Source organism: Aquarana catesbeiana, linkage group LG06, assembly GCF_042186555.1.
Source record: "Aquarana catesbeiana isolate 2022-GZ linkage group LG06, ASM4218655v1, whole genome shotgun sequence".
Lineage (NCBI taxonomy): Eukaryota > Metazoa > Chordata > Amphibia > Anura > Ranidae > Aquarana > Aquarana catesbeiana.
Window position 1 is genome coordinate 297740209 of NC_133329.1, and position 19127 is coordinate 297759335.

Consider the following 19127-nt stretch of genomic DNA (forward strand, 5'->3'; position numbering starts at 1 on the left):
TTTTACATTTTAGAATGGGGTGCCTCGAGGTTGTGTAGAATTATAAAAGGTGCCGCAGCTGAAAAAAAGTTGAGAAGCACTGTCTTATACTTTAAAGTCTATCTAAAGCTTGGCTTTAAGTTTTGATAAAGTTAGGACGAGTTGGGAAGGGATAATGATGAGATTGAAAGAAAAAATAATATATAAAATATTGAGTTGTCACCAATACAGAAATAGAGGGGAAATCTTCCAATGAGGACCTCCAGTGGTAATGGTCTAAGAGGGGTGTTCCCTCATTTTGCCATTTGTAAGAATTACCGTCACTTCTGGTCATATAGACACAGCAGGAAGTAAGCGGCAATCTCACCAATATAAGAGCAGTATGTGGTTTTAACAATTCCTGATCTAGCCATAATAACTAAAAAAAGTGTTGGCTTTAGATATAATTTAACCCTTGCAATGCAGAGAACTCAGACTAACTGCTCAGTATTTCGAATATTCTACAGTGACATGATTTACTGCAATTCCTTTTGTCAATAATCTGTTGATCTGGGAATCCCTTTGTGAGCAGAGGGAGAGATCCCCATACACACCCACCACAGGCTGTTTTGCCATGGAAGATTCATTCTGATTGGCACTTTATCAAGTAGTTACTGAGGACAATAAATAGCATATGCTTAGAAAGTACAGGACGTGTAAACTTGTAAGTAGTTGTGCCAAGTCTGGCTGTAGAGGATTAAAGTGTTTTTTAACACTTACATATTGTATACTTAGTAAAGTGACCAGCCTCCGGTGATAAGCAGAGATGAAACAAATTCTCCTGTATAAGTGGTACCTGTTTACCTGCAGTCATCTCCTCTCTACAGCCTCCTAAAGCACACATTTTATACAGTGTCTCGGAGCTCTAGCAGGTAGAGGGCAAGGATCACACACTATAGAACACATAGCGGGGAACTGAGTGTAATCTGAGACCAGAGTGGAGATAATGTACACAACCCCTTTAAACAAACTCATAGGCAAACATTCACAGCTGAGGCTGTCAGTCATAGACTGGCTGCAACTCTCAGGGTTGAAACCATGGCTTATGGCAAGGTAAAAGAAAACTTGGGCCCCAGTCACTTTTTTCATTTTTGTGATTGTATTATTTACTTCAACTTTGGGGGAGAGAGTTAGAGATGCTGGATACTCAAAAAGATTACCAGCAAAAACGTCTCACACAGGTTGCGGAGTGAACCTCAACTTCCAAACTTTAATTTAGTGTAGCTTGTTTTTGCCTTCCTTAGGTTTCTTGGTAGTCTTGGCCCTTTAATAGCAGATAAATAAGATCTTTGACCCTGTAATAGCAGTCACTGTGTTTTAAGTCACAATGGACCTCTCTCTCTCTGAACAATATTTAGTGCCTTGAAAAAGTATTCACACCCCTTGAAATTTTCCACATTTTGTCATGTTACATCAAAAAACGTAAATTTATTTTATTGGGATTTTATGTGATATACCAACACAAAGTGGCACATAATTGTGAAGTGGGAGAAAAATGATAAATGTTTTTTAAACATTTTTACAAATAAATATGTGTAAAGTGTGGTGTGCATTGTACTCAGCCCCCCTGATTCAATATGTTGTAGAACCACCTCTCTGCAATTACAGCTACAAGTCTTTTTGTGTGTGTCTCTACTAGCTTTGCACATCTAGAGACTATAGAGTGACATTTTTGCCCATTTTTCTTTGCAAAATAGCTCAAGCTCTGTCAGATTGGATGGAGAGCATCTGTGAACAGCAATTTTCAAGTCTTTCCACAGATTCTCAATTGGATTTAGGTCTGGACTTTGACTGGGTCATTCTAACACATTAATATGCTTTGATCTAAACCATTCCATTGTAGCTCTGGCTGTATGATTAGGGTCGTTGTCCTGCTGGAAGGTGAACCCCCGCCCCAATCTCTAGTCTTTTGCAGACTCTAACAGGTTTTTATTCGAAGATTGCCCTGTAATTGTCTCCATGCATCTTCCCATCAACTCTGACCAGCTTCCCTGTCACTGCTGAAGAAAAGCATACCCACAACATGATGCTGCCACTACCATGTTTCAAGGTGGGGACGGTGTGTTCAGGGTGATGTGCACTGTTAGTTTTCCGCCACACATAGCGTTTTGCTTTTAGGCAAAAAGTTCCATTTTGGTCTCATCTGACCAGAGCACCTTCTTCCACATGTTTGCTGTGTCCCCCACATGGCTTCTTGCAAACTGCAAAGGGGACTTCTTATGGCTTTCTTTCAACAACGGCTTTCTTCTTGCCACTCCTGCATAAAGGCCAAATTTGTGGAGTGCACAACTTATAGTTGTCCTGTGGACAGATTCTCCCACCTGAGCTGTGGATCTCTGCAGCTCCTCCAGAGTTACCATGTGCCTCTTGGCTGCTTCTCTGATTAATGCTCTCCTTGCCCGGCCTGTAAGTTTAGGTGGACGGCCATATCTTGGTAGGTTTGCAGTTGTGCCCTACTCTTTCCATTTTCGGATGATGGATTGAACAGTGCTCAGTGAGATGTTCAAAGCTTGGGATATTTTTTGATAACCTAACCCTGCTTTAAACTTTTCCACAATTTTATCCCTGAACTGTCTGGTGTTTTCCTTGGCCTTAATGATGCTGTTTGTTCACTAAGGTTCTCTAACAAACCTTTGAGGGATTCATAGAACAGTTGTATTTATTAATTAGGTGACTTCTGAAGACAATTAGATTTTAGTTTGGGGTATCAAAGTAAAGGGGACTGAATATAAATGCATGTCACACTTTTCACATATTTATTTGTAAAAAAAATTGAAAACCATTTATCATTTTCCTTCAACTTCACAATTATGTGCCACTTTGTGTTGGGCTATCACATAAAATCCCAATAAAATACATTTATGTTTTTGGTTGTAACATGACAAAATGTAGAAAATTCAAGGCACTGTATACTTTTTGCTCGTTGATAGCAGCAAGGTATCTTAATATGTGAGCAGTGAATCCTTCTTGCAAGGTCTAGTGGCAGTAGCTTCCACTGGGGTCTCCCAAAATACTCTTCAGCACAGAAGATGTCTTTACAGATGGTCCATCCAGGCAGTCATCTTCTTGCTTAGCTCCCCCTGTATAGTCCTTTAAGCAAGACAATTGGAATACTGCAGAGCATTGCACACAGGCTCCAACTAGGCAAAGACCATGGAGAAAATAATACATTCAATGGTTGCTCCAAACATTTATCACCTTCCTTCAATCCTACCACTGAACAAACTCCTCAGTGATTGGCTGGGGTGAATAAATAATCATAACTCAGATATTGTTTCTTTGACTCTGACCACTGGAGACCTCAACAGTAGAAGACAGAAGCAATCAACACTTTAAACTTAGCGAAAACTTGCAGAGCACAGAATATATTGCTTAGGATGGCTACTAGCTGCTAAAGCAAACAAAGAAACCTAGGAAAGACTCCAGCTCAAAGGGTTCGTTCACCTATCTAGTAAATCTTGCAGGGCAGTTTAGAGCCACTGTAGGTTAGATATTATGGTACAGTATAGAGAAATTCAACTTTCTTTAAATTGCATGCCTGTAGGCCAACTGCAGCTTCTGCAAGGTCTTGTCAGAAAAGTAGCATTCTAAGTGATCTTTTCTATCCTTCATGTAAGCTAGGACCGATGGTGCATTGCGCATGCCCATGATCACAGGAATGAGTATTGAGCTGCTGTATTGCTCATCCAGTCATGTGCAGTGCATTTTCTAAAGGGGGAGCACAGTGGCAGCGATTTGCCCCCAGACCTGCATTCTCTAATAAACATTTTGGAATACAGCAGGAGATGGGGAAGGGGAGTCACTGTTCTGACTCATTCAGTTGTGTGTGTAAATTTACAGCTTGAAGCTCTGTAAAATAACCTTTTTTGCAAAGCAGATCAGAATAGACAGAGAAAACATGAAGAAAACATGAAGAAGAGGCTAGTCCTCCACATGCAGCCTTGAAATGAAAATACAATATATTTATATATTGTATATTGTAATACATATATATAATATGATAATATTGCATATTATAATGTACGTATATTATCAATATATTTGTATGCAATATTTCCTATTTGACTGATAAAGAAAAGACATTTTGTGAACTTTTTTTTCAAGTGTTTGTGTTTTAATCATGTATGTTTTTATGCTTATTAGGTTATGATCCTTTTATGCAACCAACAAAGCTTCATTTGTACCCATGTGGACTATTGCCACCCACACTGCTACCTTCATCACAGTCGCTCATGTGCTCGGCTGGTCAGAGCTCTCAAGTTGCTCTATGGAGACACAATAGATTCGCTCAAAGAAGATCATCTGGGCTGTGGATCTGGTCTCAGAGGCAAAAAAGTTAAAGAGGTGTGTGTGTGTGTGTGTGTATGTAAAACATGTATGGTGTATCTGCATGCTTCTGGGATCAATTTGTAAACAACGGTTAAAGCATTATTTTTAATTATTCATTTGTATAGGGTCAACTCAATGTAAAACCATATTGATTGGTTGAGCAGTATGTGTTAGTAAGTAAATTGTATTTACCGCTCTGTCCCGAGGTCCGAATCACCAGTCTGTGCCATGAAAGATTGTACGCGCCTTCTTTCATTTTTTTGGCGCATGCCACACTCTCTGGTGCTTTTCTTATTGTTTCCTCCACACACTCTGGTAATACTCTGTAAATGTAAATGTCCCCAATAGTGTTCCCCCTTACATCAGGTGCCCTTACCAGAGTAATTGATTACACTGGGTGCCCCCATCAGACTACCCCCATAAATCAGCTGCCACCATCAGAGTAACCCCTTATATCAGGTGTCCCCATCATAGTGTCCCCTTACATCAGGTATTCCCGTCAGAGTGCCCACTTACATCAGGTGTCCCCATCACAGTGCCACCTTACATCAGGTGTCCCAGTCAGTGCCCCTTTACATGAAATGTCCCCATTACAGTGCCACCTTACATCAAGTGTCCCCATTACAGTGCCACCTTATATCAGGTGTTCCCATCAGATTGCCCCCTTACATCAGGTGTCCCCATCACATCAGGTGTCCCCATCAGAGTGCCCCCTTAGCATAATATGTGCCCATAAGCATACCCCCTTAACATAATATGTGCCCATTAGCGCGCCCCCACTAACATATGTGCCCATCAGTGTGCCCCTTAACATAAAATTTGCCCATCAGCATGCCACTTTAACATAAAATGTGCCCATCAGCATGCCCCTTATTTTATGTTAAGGGGCACTCTGATGGGTACATTTATGTTAAGGGGCATGCTGATGGGCACATTTTGTTGTGCCCATCAGAGTGCCCCTTAACATAAAATTTGCCCGTCAGCATGCCCCTTTAGCATAAAATGTGCCCATCAGAGTGAACCTTAACATAAATTAAGGGGCATCCTGATGGCCACATTTTATGTTAAGGGGCACTCTGATGGGCATATTTAATGTTAAGGGTGTCATTGTGTCAATAGATGCAGCACCAGGACACGGGAGCATGCCTGGCATGAGTGCCCTGAGGGAGGAGGAACCAGGAGTGCTGCTGAGGGACCCCAGAAGAGGAGGATCCGGGGCCACTCTGTGCAAAACCAACTGCACAGAGGAGGTAAGTATGACATGTTTTTTTTTTTAAACAAACCTTTACATATCCTTTAACATAAAATAAGTAGCATGCTGATGGGCACATTTTATGTTAAGGGGCACCTTGATGGGCACAACTAAATGTGCCCATCAGTGTGCCCCTTAACAAAATATGCCCATCAGTGTGCACATTAAAAAAATATGCCATCAGTGATCACCTTACAAAAAAATGCACCCACATACCACGAGGGCAGGAGTCAGCACAATTGGCAAGCTGCAGGGGGTGGAAGCTGCGAGATATACCTCGCAAGGAGTGAGAGCCAAGAGCCACAAGCAGCAGGGGGGTGGGGTGCTCACGTGACATCGCACCCCAACTCATGGCCGGCCGGAGTGAGAGCTGGGAACGAGAGCTGCAAGCGAGAGCCGCGGTCAGGAGCAGGGGGAGGGGCGAACACACGCAACATCACTGGTTGCTGGGAAACCCACAGTCCCTGCAAACCAATGACTGCTGACATTCGGCACTACACTGGCGGCCTGGCAGTCCGGGCAGAAGCGTCGCTCGGTCCGTGCTCAGACCACGAGCCGCCATTTAATGACGGCTGGTCTAAGATCTCAGAATATTTTCAGGCCCTGTCTAGCATTTATTTAATCTACCACAAGTATCAAACCCAAAGAAGTGAGTGTGAAAACAAATAACTTTTAGGACTCCCTGCTTCGCCCAAATGCTGGGCCATTCTGTCAGGCAAAGCTCTAGCACTTTTTTGAAGATAACTGTTGATTAGGCGCTTTCAGATTAATAGAAATGTTTTATTGAAGCAAGAAGTGAGAATAGTGTGTTTTTATGCCCATAGTGCTCAGATAAATCTTGCCTGCGAACCCCATCATTGAAGAAGAGAGTTACTGAAGCCAATCTAGAAGGAAAGAAGGACAGCGGTATGCTGAAATATATAAGGCACCAGGTAAAGATTTCCATAAGATGCTGAACTCATTTGATAATGAACAGGAAGATGAAAATTTGGTCTCATCTTACTTTCGGATCTCATGCATTAATATGTTCTTACTTAGAACTGTAGTTAATTTCCCTAGGTCCATTCAAATTCAGAATTTCAAGACAGGTCTTATGCTGATTGCTGGTTGTGGTAAAATAGGTCTAGTTTAGGAGGCTACGCTTAAACAGAACCTATTGGAGTCAGACACCAATGAGTATCTGTGATAATAATCTGAATACTCATTCTTGAATTGCTATAATACTACAGCCTTAGCAATCAGAGACAACCTGACTTCTTTTACTTGAGTTACTTGTATTCTTGGACACAAGTCCATAATGCAATCATTTTTATGGGCCTACTACTCTAGAAAATAATTCAGTTCATGTTCTGAGCTTTGGTGTTAATGTTGACCAAAGAATGGTCCCACCCTGGCCAATCAGATGGCCTGATGTGATTATCAATTGAGGATTGGACAATTACACTTACAATATCTGAAGCCCTCATTATTGCAAAGCAACATTTTCCAGCTTTTTAAAAAATCTTTATGGGATTTAGCCAGTCAGGAAAGAATGGTGGTTATTACATGTGTGGCAATTTGATTAGCAGGTACTGCCAAAACAAAAGGCTGTGAATCTGTTTTGAGGGACATATGATGGTCCATGGCAAGTCTAAACAGTATGCTCGTGTTTTTTTGATACCAGATGTTTAAGAACTCATTAAATATTGAAATCTGTTTAGTACTTTCCAAATCATACATGTCTTCTTTGTGTACAAATTAGGTTATGAGTTTGTGCCCAGCTCCCCTGTCATTGTTGATTAAAGCAGCTCCAATCTTAACAGAGGAAATGTATGGGGACATCCAACCAGCTGCTTGGGAGCTGCTTCTAAGTGTGGATGAACACATGGCTGGAGCAGCGGGTAAGAGACATTCCTCTTTGCATTAAAAGATGTGTATATTATTACTAGGTTTTACCAGCAATCATCATTGTTTAAGATCTATCATAACAGTCTATATGTACAGAAATGCAATGGTGAATACCAACTAATAAGAATGTGTTAAATAAGGGAGTAAAACAGGAATTTGTCATAGACTAACCAGCTATCCACCAAAAGAACCTAGTCGGGAATTTCATTTGTCTAAAATAGCTAATTACCTTTCTTGGGATACTCCACTTTGCTGGGCTCAATGTAGACCACGGTTCCATAGAACCCTAGGATTCCTCCAGAGGTTGCTAGGGGTTCCTAGAGCAATGAGCAATTTCTGACTCTCTTATTTCTGATAAGTTGCCACTGACACCATTGATCTTTTTAGTGATTTGTTATGCCCCGTACACACAATAGGATTTTCCGACGGAAAATGTTTGATAGGAGCTTGTTGTCGGAAATTCCGACCGTGTGTAGGCTCCATCAGACATTTTCCATCGGAATTTCCTTCACACAAAATTTGAGAGCTGGTTCTCAAATTTTCTGACAACAAAATCCGTTGTCGGAAATTCCGATCGTGTATACACAATTCAGACACACAAAGTTCCACGCATACTCGGAATCAAGCAGAAGAGCAGCACTGGCTATTGAACTTCATTTTTCTCGGCTCGTCGTACATCACAGCGTTCTTGATGTTTAGAATTTAAAGCCAACTTTGTGTGACCGTGTGTATGCAAGACAAGTTTGAGCCAACATCCGTCGGAAAAAAAACATGGATTTTGTTTCGGAAAATCCTATCGTGTGAACAGGGCATTAGAGGGGAATTCTTCCAAATGACCACAAGTGTAAGGAGCATTCTTCCCACTGACTAATGTATCATGAGTTATAGATATAGTCATTTTTAGCAGAGGTTCCTTGAGACTGTAAAGTTATTTCAAGGGTTCCTCTGTTTTGAAAAGGTTGAGAAAGGCTGCTCTAGAGGTAAAGACCCCTAAGCAAAGGCAGATATGTCATGTAAAATATGCAGCCATATTAGTCTGATACTGAATCCCCTCATGGGAAAAACAATAGCAACATAAACTGCTCAATTTTATGTTGCATTGGTGTTCATTGTAAAGCTCTTGTGAAATAGTTTGCATTCAGTTGCTCTCGTCCCAAAGAAGAACCAATGCTAAGATGTGGAAAGAATGAAAGAATGCAGACAAACCTAATATTGTCATACATAGAGATGGCTGGCCAGTGGAATCTGAGGTGTTACACATGGTGTTTGAATATTGTAAATCCAGTTAGATTGTGCTAAAGATGTGTTTTTTAAAACGTTTTGTAAACAAAAAATGTAATTTGTTTTATATGTATTCTGTGGGTGGTGCCTCAAAAGTCAGATTTTTTTTTTTTGGGACATTTGTGGATGTGGTACCCAGATTCACCACCATATTTATTATAAAGTAAAACAGAAGAGAGAGGCCGGAGGCACTAGGGATCCTACACTCCTAGAAGTGTTGGATTCCTGTGAGATCTGCAGGGTATCTATCCAAATGATTACAGAGTGTAATTTCAAACAATGGAAATACACGTAGCTATTTTATGTACTTTATTGTCGAACTGTGCAATTTTAATGTGGTGATAGGGTCTCTTTGACGAAAAACTAAATGGAAGTGAAAGCATTATTTTGAAAAATGGAAGTGTTCCCAGCTGCTTCTAGGAGCTATTAGAGGAAAGTCTGAGAAAGACAGGCTGTCCATTCAACACAAAACCAGACTGGGATACAAAAAACAGAAAACAGTAAATATCTGTGTATTAAAAATAATGCAAAATGTAACAAGTCAGGATCACAAGCATAAATAATCTAAATATAGCCATATATTACATGATTTACTCAGTATATTTAGTTTAGATCCAAACCAGCGCTGTGGGAGCCACACTAACAGTTCAGTGAAAAAATATAGTAATTCATCCATAATTAAAAGGCTCTGTATATTAATGTTTTCACACAAGATATATACAATGTTCACCCAAAATTCACACTTTTTTTCTAATTGGAAAATCTCCAACAGTAACACAGACAGAGATATTTTTTAAAGCGATATTAAACCCAAAACCAAATGTAATATATCACACCTTACCAATAATTAGTTGTGGTGGCTGCATTCATTTTCCTTTTTAGGCTTTCATCCCTTAGTTTTCACCTGGTGATCCAGTCAGTAACTTAGCTTCTGTATTAGGGTGCCTACGCTCTGGATGAAGGAGCAACAGAGACACCTTTGGACGGCAGCATTGTCAGTGCGGGATGAGGGGAGTGTTAGATGTACTAGCAGAAAAAATTAAATACACTAACAACTGAAGCCAAACTCAAGCTAACACGTTTTAAAGGCTAAGTTCACTTTTTTTCCCTCTAAATTCTAGTTTCTCTATGTGTCAGTATAGCTGTAATGTATCTCTTTTAGAGCAAAGATTACTCTATCCCTCTCCCCAGAATCAGGCCTTACCTCAGCCAGCAGTTTCTCGAACAGAATTCATTTCATGACTTCCTGCAATCCGTCCTAAGCAGATTGCAGGACGGATGAGCTGTTAGTGGAGGAAGTGCAGGAGATTCTGACATCATTAAACACAGAGAGAGCATACAGAGAGAGAGAGAGAGCACGCGCATACAGAGAGAGAGAGCATACAGAAAGATAGAGCATACAGAGAGAGAGAGAGAGCATACAGAAAGAGAGAGCATACAGAGAGAGAGAGAGAGCGCGCATACAGAGAGAGAGAGCATACAGAAAGATAGAGCATACAGAGAGAGAGAGAGCATACAGAAAGAGAGAGCATACAGAGAGAGAGAGCATACAGAGATAGGGAGCGCAGAGAGACAGAGCATACAGAGAGAGAGAGAGAGCGCACAGAGAGAGGGAGAGCAAACAGAGAGAGAGAGCAAACAGAGAGAGAGAGCATACAGAGAGAGAGAGAGCGCACAGAGAGAAAGAGAGAGCATACAGTGAGAAGGAGCGCATACACAGAGAGAGAGAGAGAGAGAGCATACAGAGAGAGAGAGCATACAGAGAGAGAGAGCATACACAGAGAGAGCATACAGAGATAGGGAGCGCAGAGAGAGAGAGCATACAGAGAGAGAGAGAGCGCACAGAGAGAGAGAGAGAGCAAACAGAGAGAGAGAGCGCACAGAGAGAAAGAGAGAGCATACAGTGAGAGGGAGCGCATACACAGAGAGAGAGAGAGCATACAGAGAGAGAGAGAGCGCACAGAGAGAAAGAGAGAGCATACAGTGAGAAGGAGCGCATACACAGAGAGAGAGAGAGAGAGCATACAGAGAGAGAGAGCATACAGAGAGAGAGAGCATACACAGAGAGAGCATACAGAGATAGGGAGCGCAGAGAGAGAGAGCATACAGAGAGAGAGCGCACAGAGAGAGAGAGAGAGCAAACAGAGAGAGAGAGCGCACAGAGAGAAAGAGAGAGCATACAGTGAGAGGGAGCGCATACACAGAGAGAGAGAGAGCATACAGAGAGAGAGAGAGCGCACAGAGAGAAAGAGAGAGCATACAGTGAGAAGGAGCGCATACACAGAGAGAAAGAGAGAGAGCATACAGAGAGAGAGAGCATACAGAGAGAGAGAGCATACACAGAGAGAGCATACAGAGATAGGGAGCGCAGAGAGAGAGAGCATACAGAGAGAGAGAGAGCGCACAGAGAGAGAGAGAGAGCAAACAGAGAGAGAGAGCGCACAGAGAGAAAGAAAGAGCATACAGTGAGAGGGAGCGCATACACAGAGAGAGAGAGAGCATACAGAGAGAGAGAGAGCGCATACAGAAAGAGAGAATACAGAAAGAGCATACAGAGAGAGAGCGTGTACAGAGAGAGAGAGAGAGAGAGAGCATACAGAAAGAGAGAGCATACAGAGAGAGAAAGCACGCATACAGAGAGAAAGCATACAGAGAGAGAGGGAGCACAGAGAAAGAGAGAGAGCACACAGCGAGTGCATAAAGAGAGAGAGAGTGCATAGAGAGAGAGCGGATACAAAGAGCGCACATACAGAGAGAGCATACAGAAAGAGAGAGCATACAGAGAGAGAGCGCATATACAGAGAGAGCATACAGAAAGAGAGAGCATGCAGAGAGAGAGAGAGAGAGCGCATACAAAGAGCGCACATACAGAGAGAGCATACAGAAAGAGAGAGCATACAGAGAGAGAGAGAGAGAGCGCATACAGAGAGAAAGCATACAGAGAGAAAGCACATACAGAGAGAGAGCACATACAGAGAGAGAGAGAGCATACAGAGAGAGAGAGAGCATACAGAGAGAGAACATACAGAGAGAGCACACAGAGAGACAGCATACAGAGAGAAAGCATACAGAGAGAAAGCACATACAGAGAGAGAGCACATACAGAGAGAGAGAGAGCATACAGAGAGAGAGAGAGCATACAGAGAGAGAACATACAGAGAGAGCACACAGAGAGACAGCATACAGAAAGAAACAGCATATAGAGAGTGCATGCAGAGAGAGACAGTATTGAGAGAAAGAGAGAGAGAGAGCACAGAGAGAGAGAGAGAGCATAGAGAGAGAGAGAGCGCATACAAAGAGCACACATACACAGAGAGCATACAGAAAGAGAGAGCATACAGATTGTGCAGTTTCTAAAGGGGGTCATGCTGTTTCTGATGGATCCCGTACGCATGCACAGGAGTGATGTCACGCGACTCCGGCCAGTCAGAGAGCTGAAGTTCGCGCCCCCAGAAGGAAGAGGGGTAAAGATGGACGCTCGCTGCTAGTGGGGACAACGGTGACATTACAGGCTTCGGTTTCAGGTAAGTGACACATAATGGGCTACTATGCGATGCATAGTAGCCCATTATGCTTTACCTTTGCAGGGAAATAAAGAGGAGGTAAAACCTATCAGGGTTTACTCCCACTTTAAAAGGACACTTACCTGCCCAGGGATCCAGCGCCGTCCTCGCCCATTTGTTCACTACCCCCACGCTGGCATCATAACTGTGGGCAGCCGGCTGTGCTGCATGCGGCTTCACAGATGGCTAACCACTTCACATGTGGGAGCAGTGCAGCGCTTTATGAATGGCTCCTCAGTCTTCTGGGATCTGTGACATGTCCCATAAGACCACGGGGAGGAGAACTACCGCTTAGATCACCTAGGCGATCCGAATGGAAGTGGGAGCAGGTACCTGTCAAAACTAGGTAGCCGCTCCCTACACCCCGGAAAAAAATTACATTCCAAATTGGCAGGGGAGGAGGCAAGGAGGACTTAAAGGCCAAGTTCACCTTTATTCACTAAAGAGGTCAGCTGGTCGACTACTTCCTGTGTCATGGCCTATAGTCTGTCCAGGAAATAAGGCAGAAGTAATAGAGAAGTGTTTTGAAACAGCCATGATAGTGAGGTAAATGTGTGTAGAATAAATGGAAAGCTGTTTTATTTTTGCAAAAGAAATACATTAATGGTATGTTGGTACATAGGGGAGCTGGAATAAAAAAAAAAAAAAAAGTGAACTTAGCCTTTAAAGCAAAACTTTGCCTTTTTGTCAGAGTTCCACATTAAGTAAATAAAAGCTGATCCTTGTAAGCACCCCTGTCAGTGGTAAATGGTTTGTCTCATCCCTCTAACTGCTACATCTGTCGGACAGCTTGATTTTTTGAAAAACAACAGACTTACTGGCCGGATCACCAGGTCAAAGTAAATAAAAGAAAATCCAAAAAAGAAAACTAGTGCAGTCATCACATCTAAGAATTGGTAAGCAGCAATACAATATATGTTTGCTTTTGGGTTTAAGTTACCTGGCTGTTATCAACGGGTCATGGTTATAAATTGTTCAGCGAGAGACAGAAAGATCCATTGTGCCTTAAAGTGATTGTAAATGTTTTTTGTTTTTTTTAATTAAAAAACAGGTTTATACAATGGAATTGCACAAATCGGCCCTGAACCTCCTCTTCTCTGGTCCCCCACTGGCGCTTCTGGCTTTTGCTTTCTATGGGGGAATTAATGCAGGCTCACACCTGAGCCTCGCTGTGTGTGTTTATAGATATAGACAGCGGGACTCAGCCCGCCCCCTGCTTTCTCATCACTGGCTTTGATTGACAGCAGTGGGAGCCAATTTGCTGCTTCAGCAAAGCCTGTGAGACCAGGAAGTGAGGAGAGAGAGGAGCTGCAGATGTGCACATCGCTGGATCGAATGAGGGTTCAGGTAAGTAGGAGGGCGGTTGAGGGGGGATGCTGATACTATTTTTTACCTTAAAGCGGAGTTCTGCCCCCCCAGCAAAAAATTAAAAGTCAGCAGCTTCACATACTGTAGCTGCTGACTTTTAATATTAAGACACTTACCTGTCCTGGAATCCAGCGATGTCTGCCCCCAGCTGATGTTTCCAGAGAGAACCCGTCAGTGAGGCCTTATGGCTTCACAGCCGGTTACCTACTGGGCATGCGCAAAGCGCACTGTGCTTTATGAATGGCCCGGCGGTGGAGGAAGGAGGAGGGGGACTGAACTCCCAAGTGATCTCTCTGCGGTGAGATCTCTCGGAAGTGGGGACGGGTACCTGTCAAAAACAGGTACCTGCTCCCCCCCCCTCCCCCTCGAAAGGTGCCAAATGCGGCACTGGAGCTGGAAAGGAGGCTGATTACACTTCTAGGTGGAACTCTGCTTTAATGCAAGGAATGGATTAAAGTAAAACATGTTTAGTCTTTATGACCAGCTTGGGTGCCTCTGTCAAGATATTGCTTCCTCCAGTCTGGACATAGGAATTGGGCATTGTAGCTGAGATGCAAATTGGAACCTTTATTGAAAAATTCACACAGAATATATAGCACAGAAGATTAGGTAGAACCTGATCACATTACCCTAACAATGCAAACTGTAAACAGTAATATAATCATGGTGGATTTGATTTAAATCAAGTCAATTTAAATCACAATTTAAATCATTATTTAAATCATTAGTAAAAACAATTGATTTAAATCATAATTTGTAAAGAGCAACTGTCAGCTCTGTCCCACAGTGGCTCCTCCTCTGACCCGCTGTTGACTCACCAACAGTCCCATTCACTTTAATGGGACGGCTGGTGATGTGGCAGTGACACAACAAGGTGAGGGACGTTGCGGCAGCAGGTGAGTGATTGCCCACTAACAGGCGCTGTCATGATGGATCTGAAATGACAGGTGCTCTTTAAATGTAAGGATGTATTCTTGCTGGTAGTTAGAATCTTTAATATTTGCAAACAAAATGAAGGTTTCCTATTTAGAATAATAAACTGTCAGGTTAGTAAAACAGCAATATCAGAATTGATTCAATCATACAGTTTGTAGTGTACATAGATTTGCAAAACTATGGGATAAAGGAATATTCCTGAATACTTTGTTTAATCTCATGGTTACTGTGAAATTGTGTGGATGCATCAATGCAGTGCATGTTATCTCATCTTGCAGAGCTTGGATTCATTGGATGAGTTTACCAAAAATGTAAATATTGCAGAATATACAGCCTGATGCTTCATAACTAAGCTCCATTTCATGCTGAATAAACTAAATTATTAATGTATCTAAAATAGAAAACTATCTTTAGATAGATTTTTACTCTTTAACTTTGGTAAAATACATTTAATAAAAATCAAAAAAATTGATTTAAATCAAAAAAACTGATTATTTGCATTTTATTTTTTTTTAATCATTGATTTTTATCCACCCTGAATATAATTAACATAGCTAAGGAACAGCCAACATAAACATTAAGCTAACTAAACAACTAGCCACCTAGGTGGCTCAATGGATGCCCAGACTGTTCGGCACCAAGCCCACAACCCTGGATGCAAAGTAAATTACACATTATCATAAGCATAAACATCCCACAATGTTTCAATAACAAGGGTCAGTGGTCACAATATTAATCACCTCTTCAAGAGACGATCAGACAGACAGACAGAAACAATAGGTGACTCAATTAACAATGGGAATGCGCACCTAAGAGGCACACAATGGTAGAGATATACTTAAAGTTTTGCTAAACCCAGGACCCTGCATTCACGATATCTGGTCTCCCACAGTACACAGAACATGGAAGTGCAATAATTTTAGTAAATATAAACTGCTAAATACCTTTTCTCATTAGCAGTCTTGTGCTTCCACCAGTGTCTGATTAAAGCTTATAGGAGGAGTTTTTTCATTCTACTCTGACTGTCCTATGAGGCTGCATGACCCTTGACCCTCTGTCTGGGCAGTGCTGATTGGCCCTGTGCTGATCACATGCACCCTCCCAAAAAAAAGAAAAAAAAAACTCTCTAGCAATACAAATACACATATCAAACTGAGCATGTTCAGTGCCCCTAAGGCTCTGTTCTATCAGGAGATGGATTGAGGACTGTGGAAGAAGGGGAGGATCAGAGAAGGCAGGATCAAATAGCCTTTTTACACAATGCAGATGATTAACCCCTTAGGTTCCACAGTGAGTATAACAAACATGCTTTACTGCATATATAGGCTGATTTTACTGTTCTTGGCTTAGTAACACTTTAACAGAAATACACTTAACACCTTAATAAACAGACTATAGCAGGAGACCCCAGTATCAAGTTGCTTTGAGCTGATAATATTAACATCTGCTTTGAGTCTCACAGTCTAAAGCAGTCCTTGCTGGTTTTGGCAAAGAGACCCCAAATATGTATCTGGGTCCTCCAATTCCCAGAGTCAGTGTGTTTTGGGGAGGCATGGACTTTAAACCTGAAGAAAGACCACTCCAAGGGTCCCCCAGGCACACACCTCCCAAAGAGTAGTGTTCCCTTAAGTGCCAGGGCCCATAGTCAGTAGGCAAGAGGCCATCCTTCAGTCCCCTCCAAAAGCCCCTGTCCTGGTTGGGTCTGTCAGAATAACCTCTTTAAAAAGAAACTGTGACGAGGGGCAGGAGGCGGAGCCTAGCGGAGCAGACATGCATTGTTAGAGCTCCACACCGCTGAGGAGAGAAGAGAAGAACAAAGCGGAGCCTGCAGGCTAAAAAGGTATCCATTTGAACCTTTTTGCCCCTGGGAACAAACTGTGAAAGTTTGGGCAGGAAATATGGTACTGGGAGGAAACCGTGGCAGAAATAAAAATCACCTTACAAAGAGCTCACAGGCACTCACTGCAGCTGAAGCAGCTCCAGTCACCTCACAAGATACAGCATCAGGGCGCTCTCACAGACAGAAAATGTCACAGCAAGACTCTCCATTTGAGTCAGATACAGAACAAATCCTCTCACAAACTTCTCCACAAGCCTCCTCAGCATCCCCAGTAATATTATTACAATTTGAAAAGATGCTTCATAAGGCTTTAAAACCAACCTCAGACCAAATAACAAAAAGCCTAACCAAAGAAATAAGAGAGCTGGGAAACCGCACCGCAGCCCTAGAAATAAAAATGGATGAAATTGAAATTACAACCCAAGAAAATATAACAGAATTGGAACAATTAAAAAAAGAGAATTTAATACTTCAAACTAAGCTTGAAGATTACGAAAATAGAGCCAGACGTTCAAACTTGCGCATAAGGGGAATACCTGAAACTGTGACAGACCTGCAATCTACTATTACTGCTCTATTACAAGAACTAAAGCCAGATATCCCTATTGAACGTTTAGAACTGGACAGAGTACACAGAGCCCTCACAGCCAAAAAGAAAGATGGACCCCCACGTGATATAATCACAAAATTTCATTATTACAGAACAAAAGAACAAATACTAATTGCTGCAAGAGAAAAAAAGGAACTTAATTTTCAAGGACACAATTATCAAATTTTTGCTGACCTATCCCAACTTACTATTACTAAAAGACGATCCATGAAACCCCAACTAATGGAACTGCAACGCCACAACATTATGTATCAATGGGGCTTCCCCTTTTCAGTCAGATTTAACTACCAAGGTACAATTTACAGAAGCAGATCAGCAGATGAACTACAACAAACCCTTTTAAAATTAAATCTGACAGAACCCACAAGCAGCAACACTCCCACACGCAGAAGAATGGCATCATCTTCACCTTCAGGCAGCACCCAGAAAATTTCAGAACAAAATGGGAATCATCATTCTCACAAAAGAGGCCGTTATGCCACATCATCCATGGACCAAGAAGATTCAATGGACTGACATCCTAATTCCTGATATCTCTTCATTTATTATACTAAGAGATGGTTCTCTATAAAAAACCTATATTTATAACTGAATGTAACTGCATTCTGATAGTCACACACTGTGTGGGATCATGTTACATTCCAGTTATATTTCTTATTACTTCTGATTCATATAACCTTAGAATATATAAGTGAAATAAGGAAATTCTTGTTCAGTTATATATTATCAGGTAATAACAATAGATTTATTACTTTTTAGGACAAATATGTTCAATAATCCAGAAGTAATGGAAGCTTTTTCTTTCTTTTCTTAAAACAAATATATTATTACCTAACTAGTTCCTAGAATTATGTTTTTGTTTATTCTAATCTGAAGCAATACAACCTCAATTTTATGAGTTAACATATCTAAACAGTTGCATATGAATAAAATATGTAATTGTTTACTCTAAAAGGGTTAAAATCCCAAAATAATTCAAACTATCTTCATCAATACCAAAGTTAATAACAGTACCTTTCTAACTGAATTATTTAGCCTAGGGCAAGACTAACCATATACAACCACCCTGGAATAAATAATTTCAACAAAAACTATATTCTGCACTCCAATTAATGAAACATCATTTTGATGTCTTTTGACATAGCACTTCTCTCCTGTAAGCGGAAGATCCGTGTACCCCCATTAGCCCTCCTCATTCTCCCAACCATATTATGTGGGAGTGTGACGAAGGCACTTATTCCCCTGAGAGAGATATTTATTCTCTTTCACGGGTAAATTGTGATTACTTGCAAAAAATAATTTATACAATGTATCATCTAATCTCATATGTTTTTTGTTTACTCTTTACTCCAGAATTCACTGGTTTCTTTTCTATCTATTCATCTCTTCAGTCCACACAGGTTGAGCTGCGCAGTCAGCTCTGCATAACAAAAAGTAAGTCAAAACTATTTGATCTATTGCCATGGCACCACTGAATATACTTTCCCTGAATGTTCAGGGAATAAATGTCCCTCAAAAAAGGACCAAAGCCTTCCGTACTTTCCATAACAAGAAGGCTCACATAGTATGCCTCCAAGAAACACACTTCACCAAAGATTCTACTCCAAAATATATTTCTCCTTTTTATCAACAAATTTACACGGCTTCTGCCTGTACCAAGCAAAGGGGAACTCTAATTGCATTTCACCGATCCACACCATTCACCTTATCATCAGAAATTAAAGACCCAGAAGGTAGATACCTGATACTCATGGGTTATATAATGGATACAGCAATCACGGTGATTTCCTACTACGCTCCTAACAAACAACCTACACCATTCCTCTCACATATATTACAAGTGATTAATACACACAAAATAGGAACAGTGATAATGTGTGGGGATTTGAACCAGGTCCTCCTCCCATTTCTAGATAAATCACCTTTTACACCATCCAAAATAACCTCTAGATTACCTTTTTCTCAACTTCTTTCCAAATACAATCTGGTAGATTCGTGGAGAGAAAGTAACCCAATGAAAAAGAAATTCACTTATTTCTCGCA

At 41.3% G+C, this 19127-nt stretch overlaps 1 protein-coding gene across 27 annotated transcripts in view; it reads left to right on the top strand.

Annotated features, from left to right (window-relative positions):
* Nucleotides 1-19127, top strand: part of UNC80 (unc-80 homolog, NALCN channel complex subunit) — a 288619-nt gene that overhangs the window by 111406 nt on the left and 158086 nt on the right. For all 27 annotated transcript variants that reach the window (XM_073633516.1, XM_073633519.1, XM_073633525.1 and 24 more), the window contains 3 exons: nucleotides 4162-4362; nucleotides 6424-6531; nucleotides 7341-7479. In XM_073633516.1, coding sequence (XP_073489617.1) covers nucleotides 4162-4362; nucleotides 6424-6531; nucleotides 7341-7479 — 448 coding nt within the window. The remainder of the gene's footprint in view (nucleotides 1-4161; nucleotides 4363-6423; nucleotides 6532-7340; nucleotides 7480-19127) is intronic.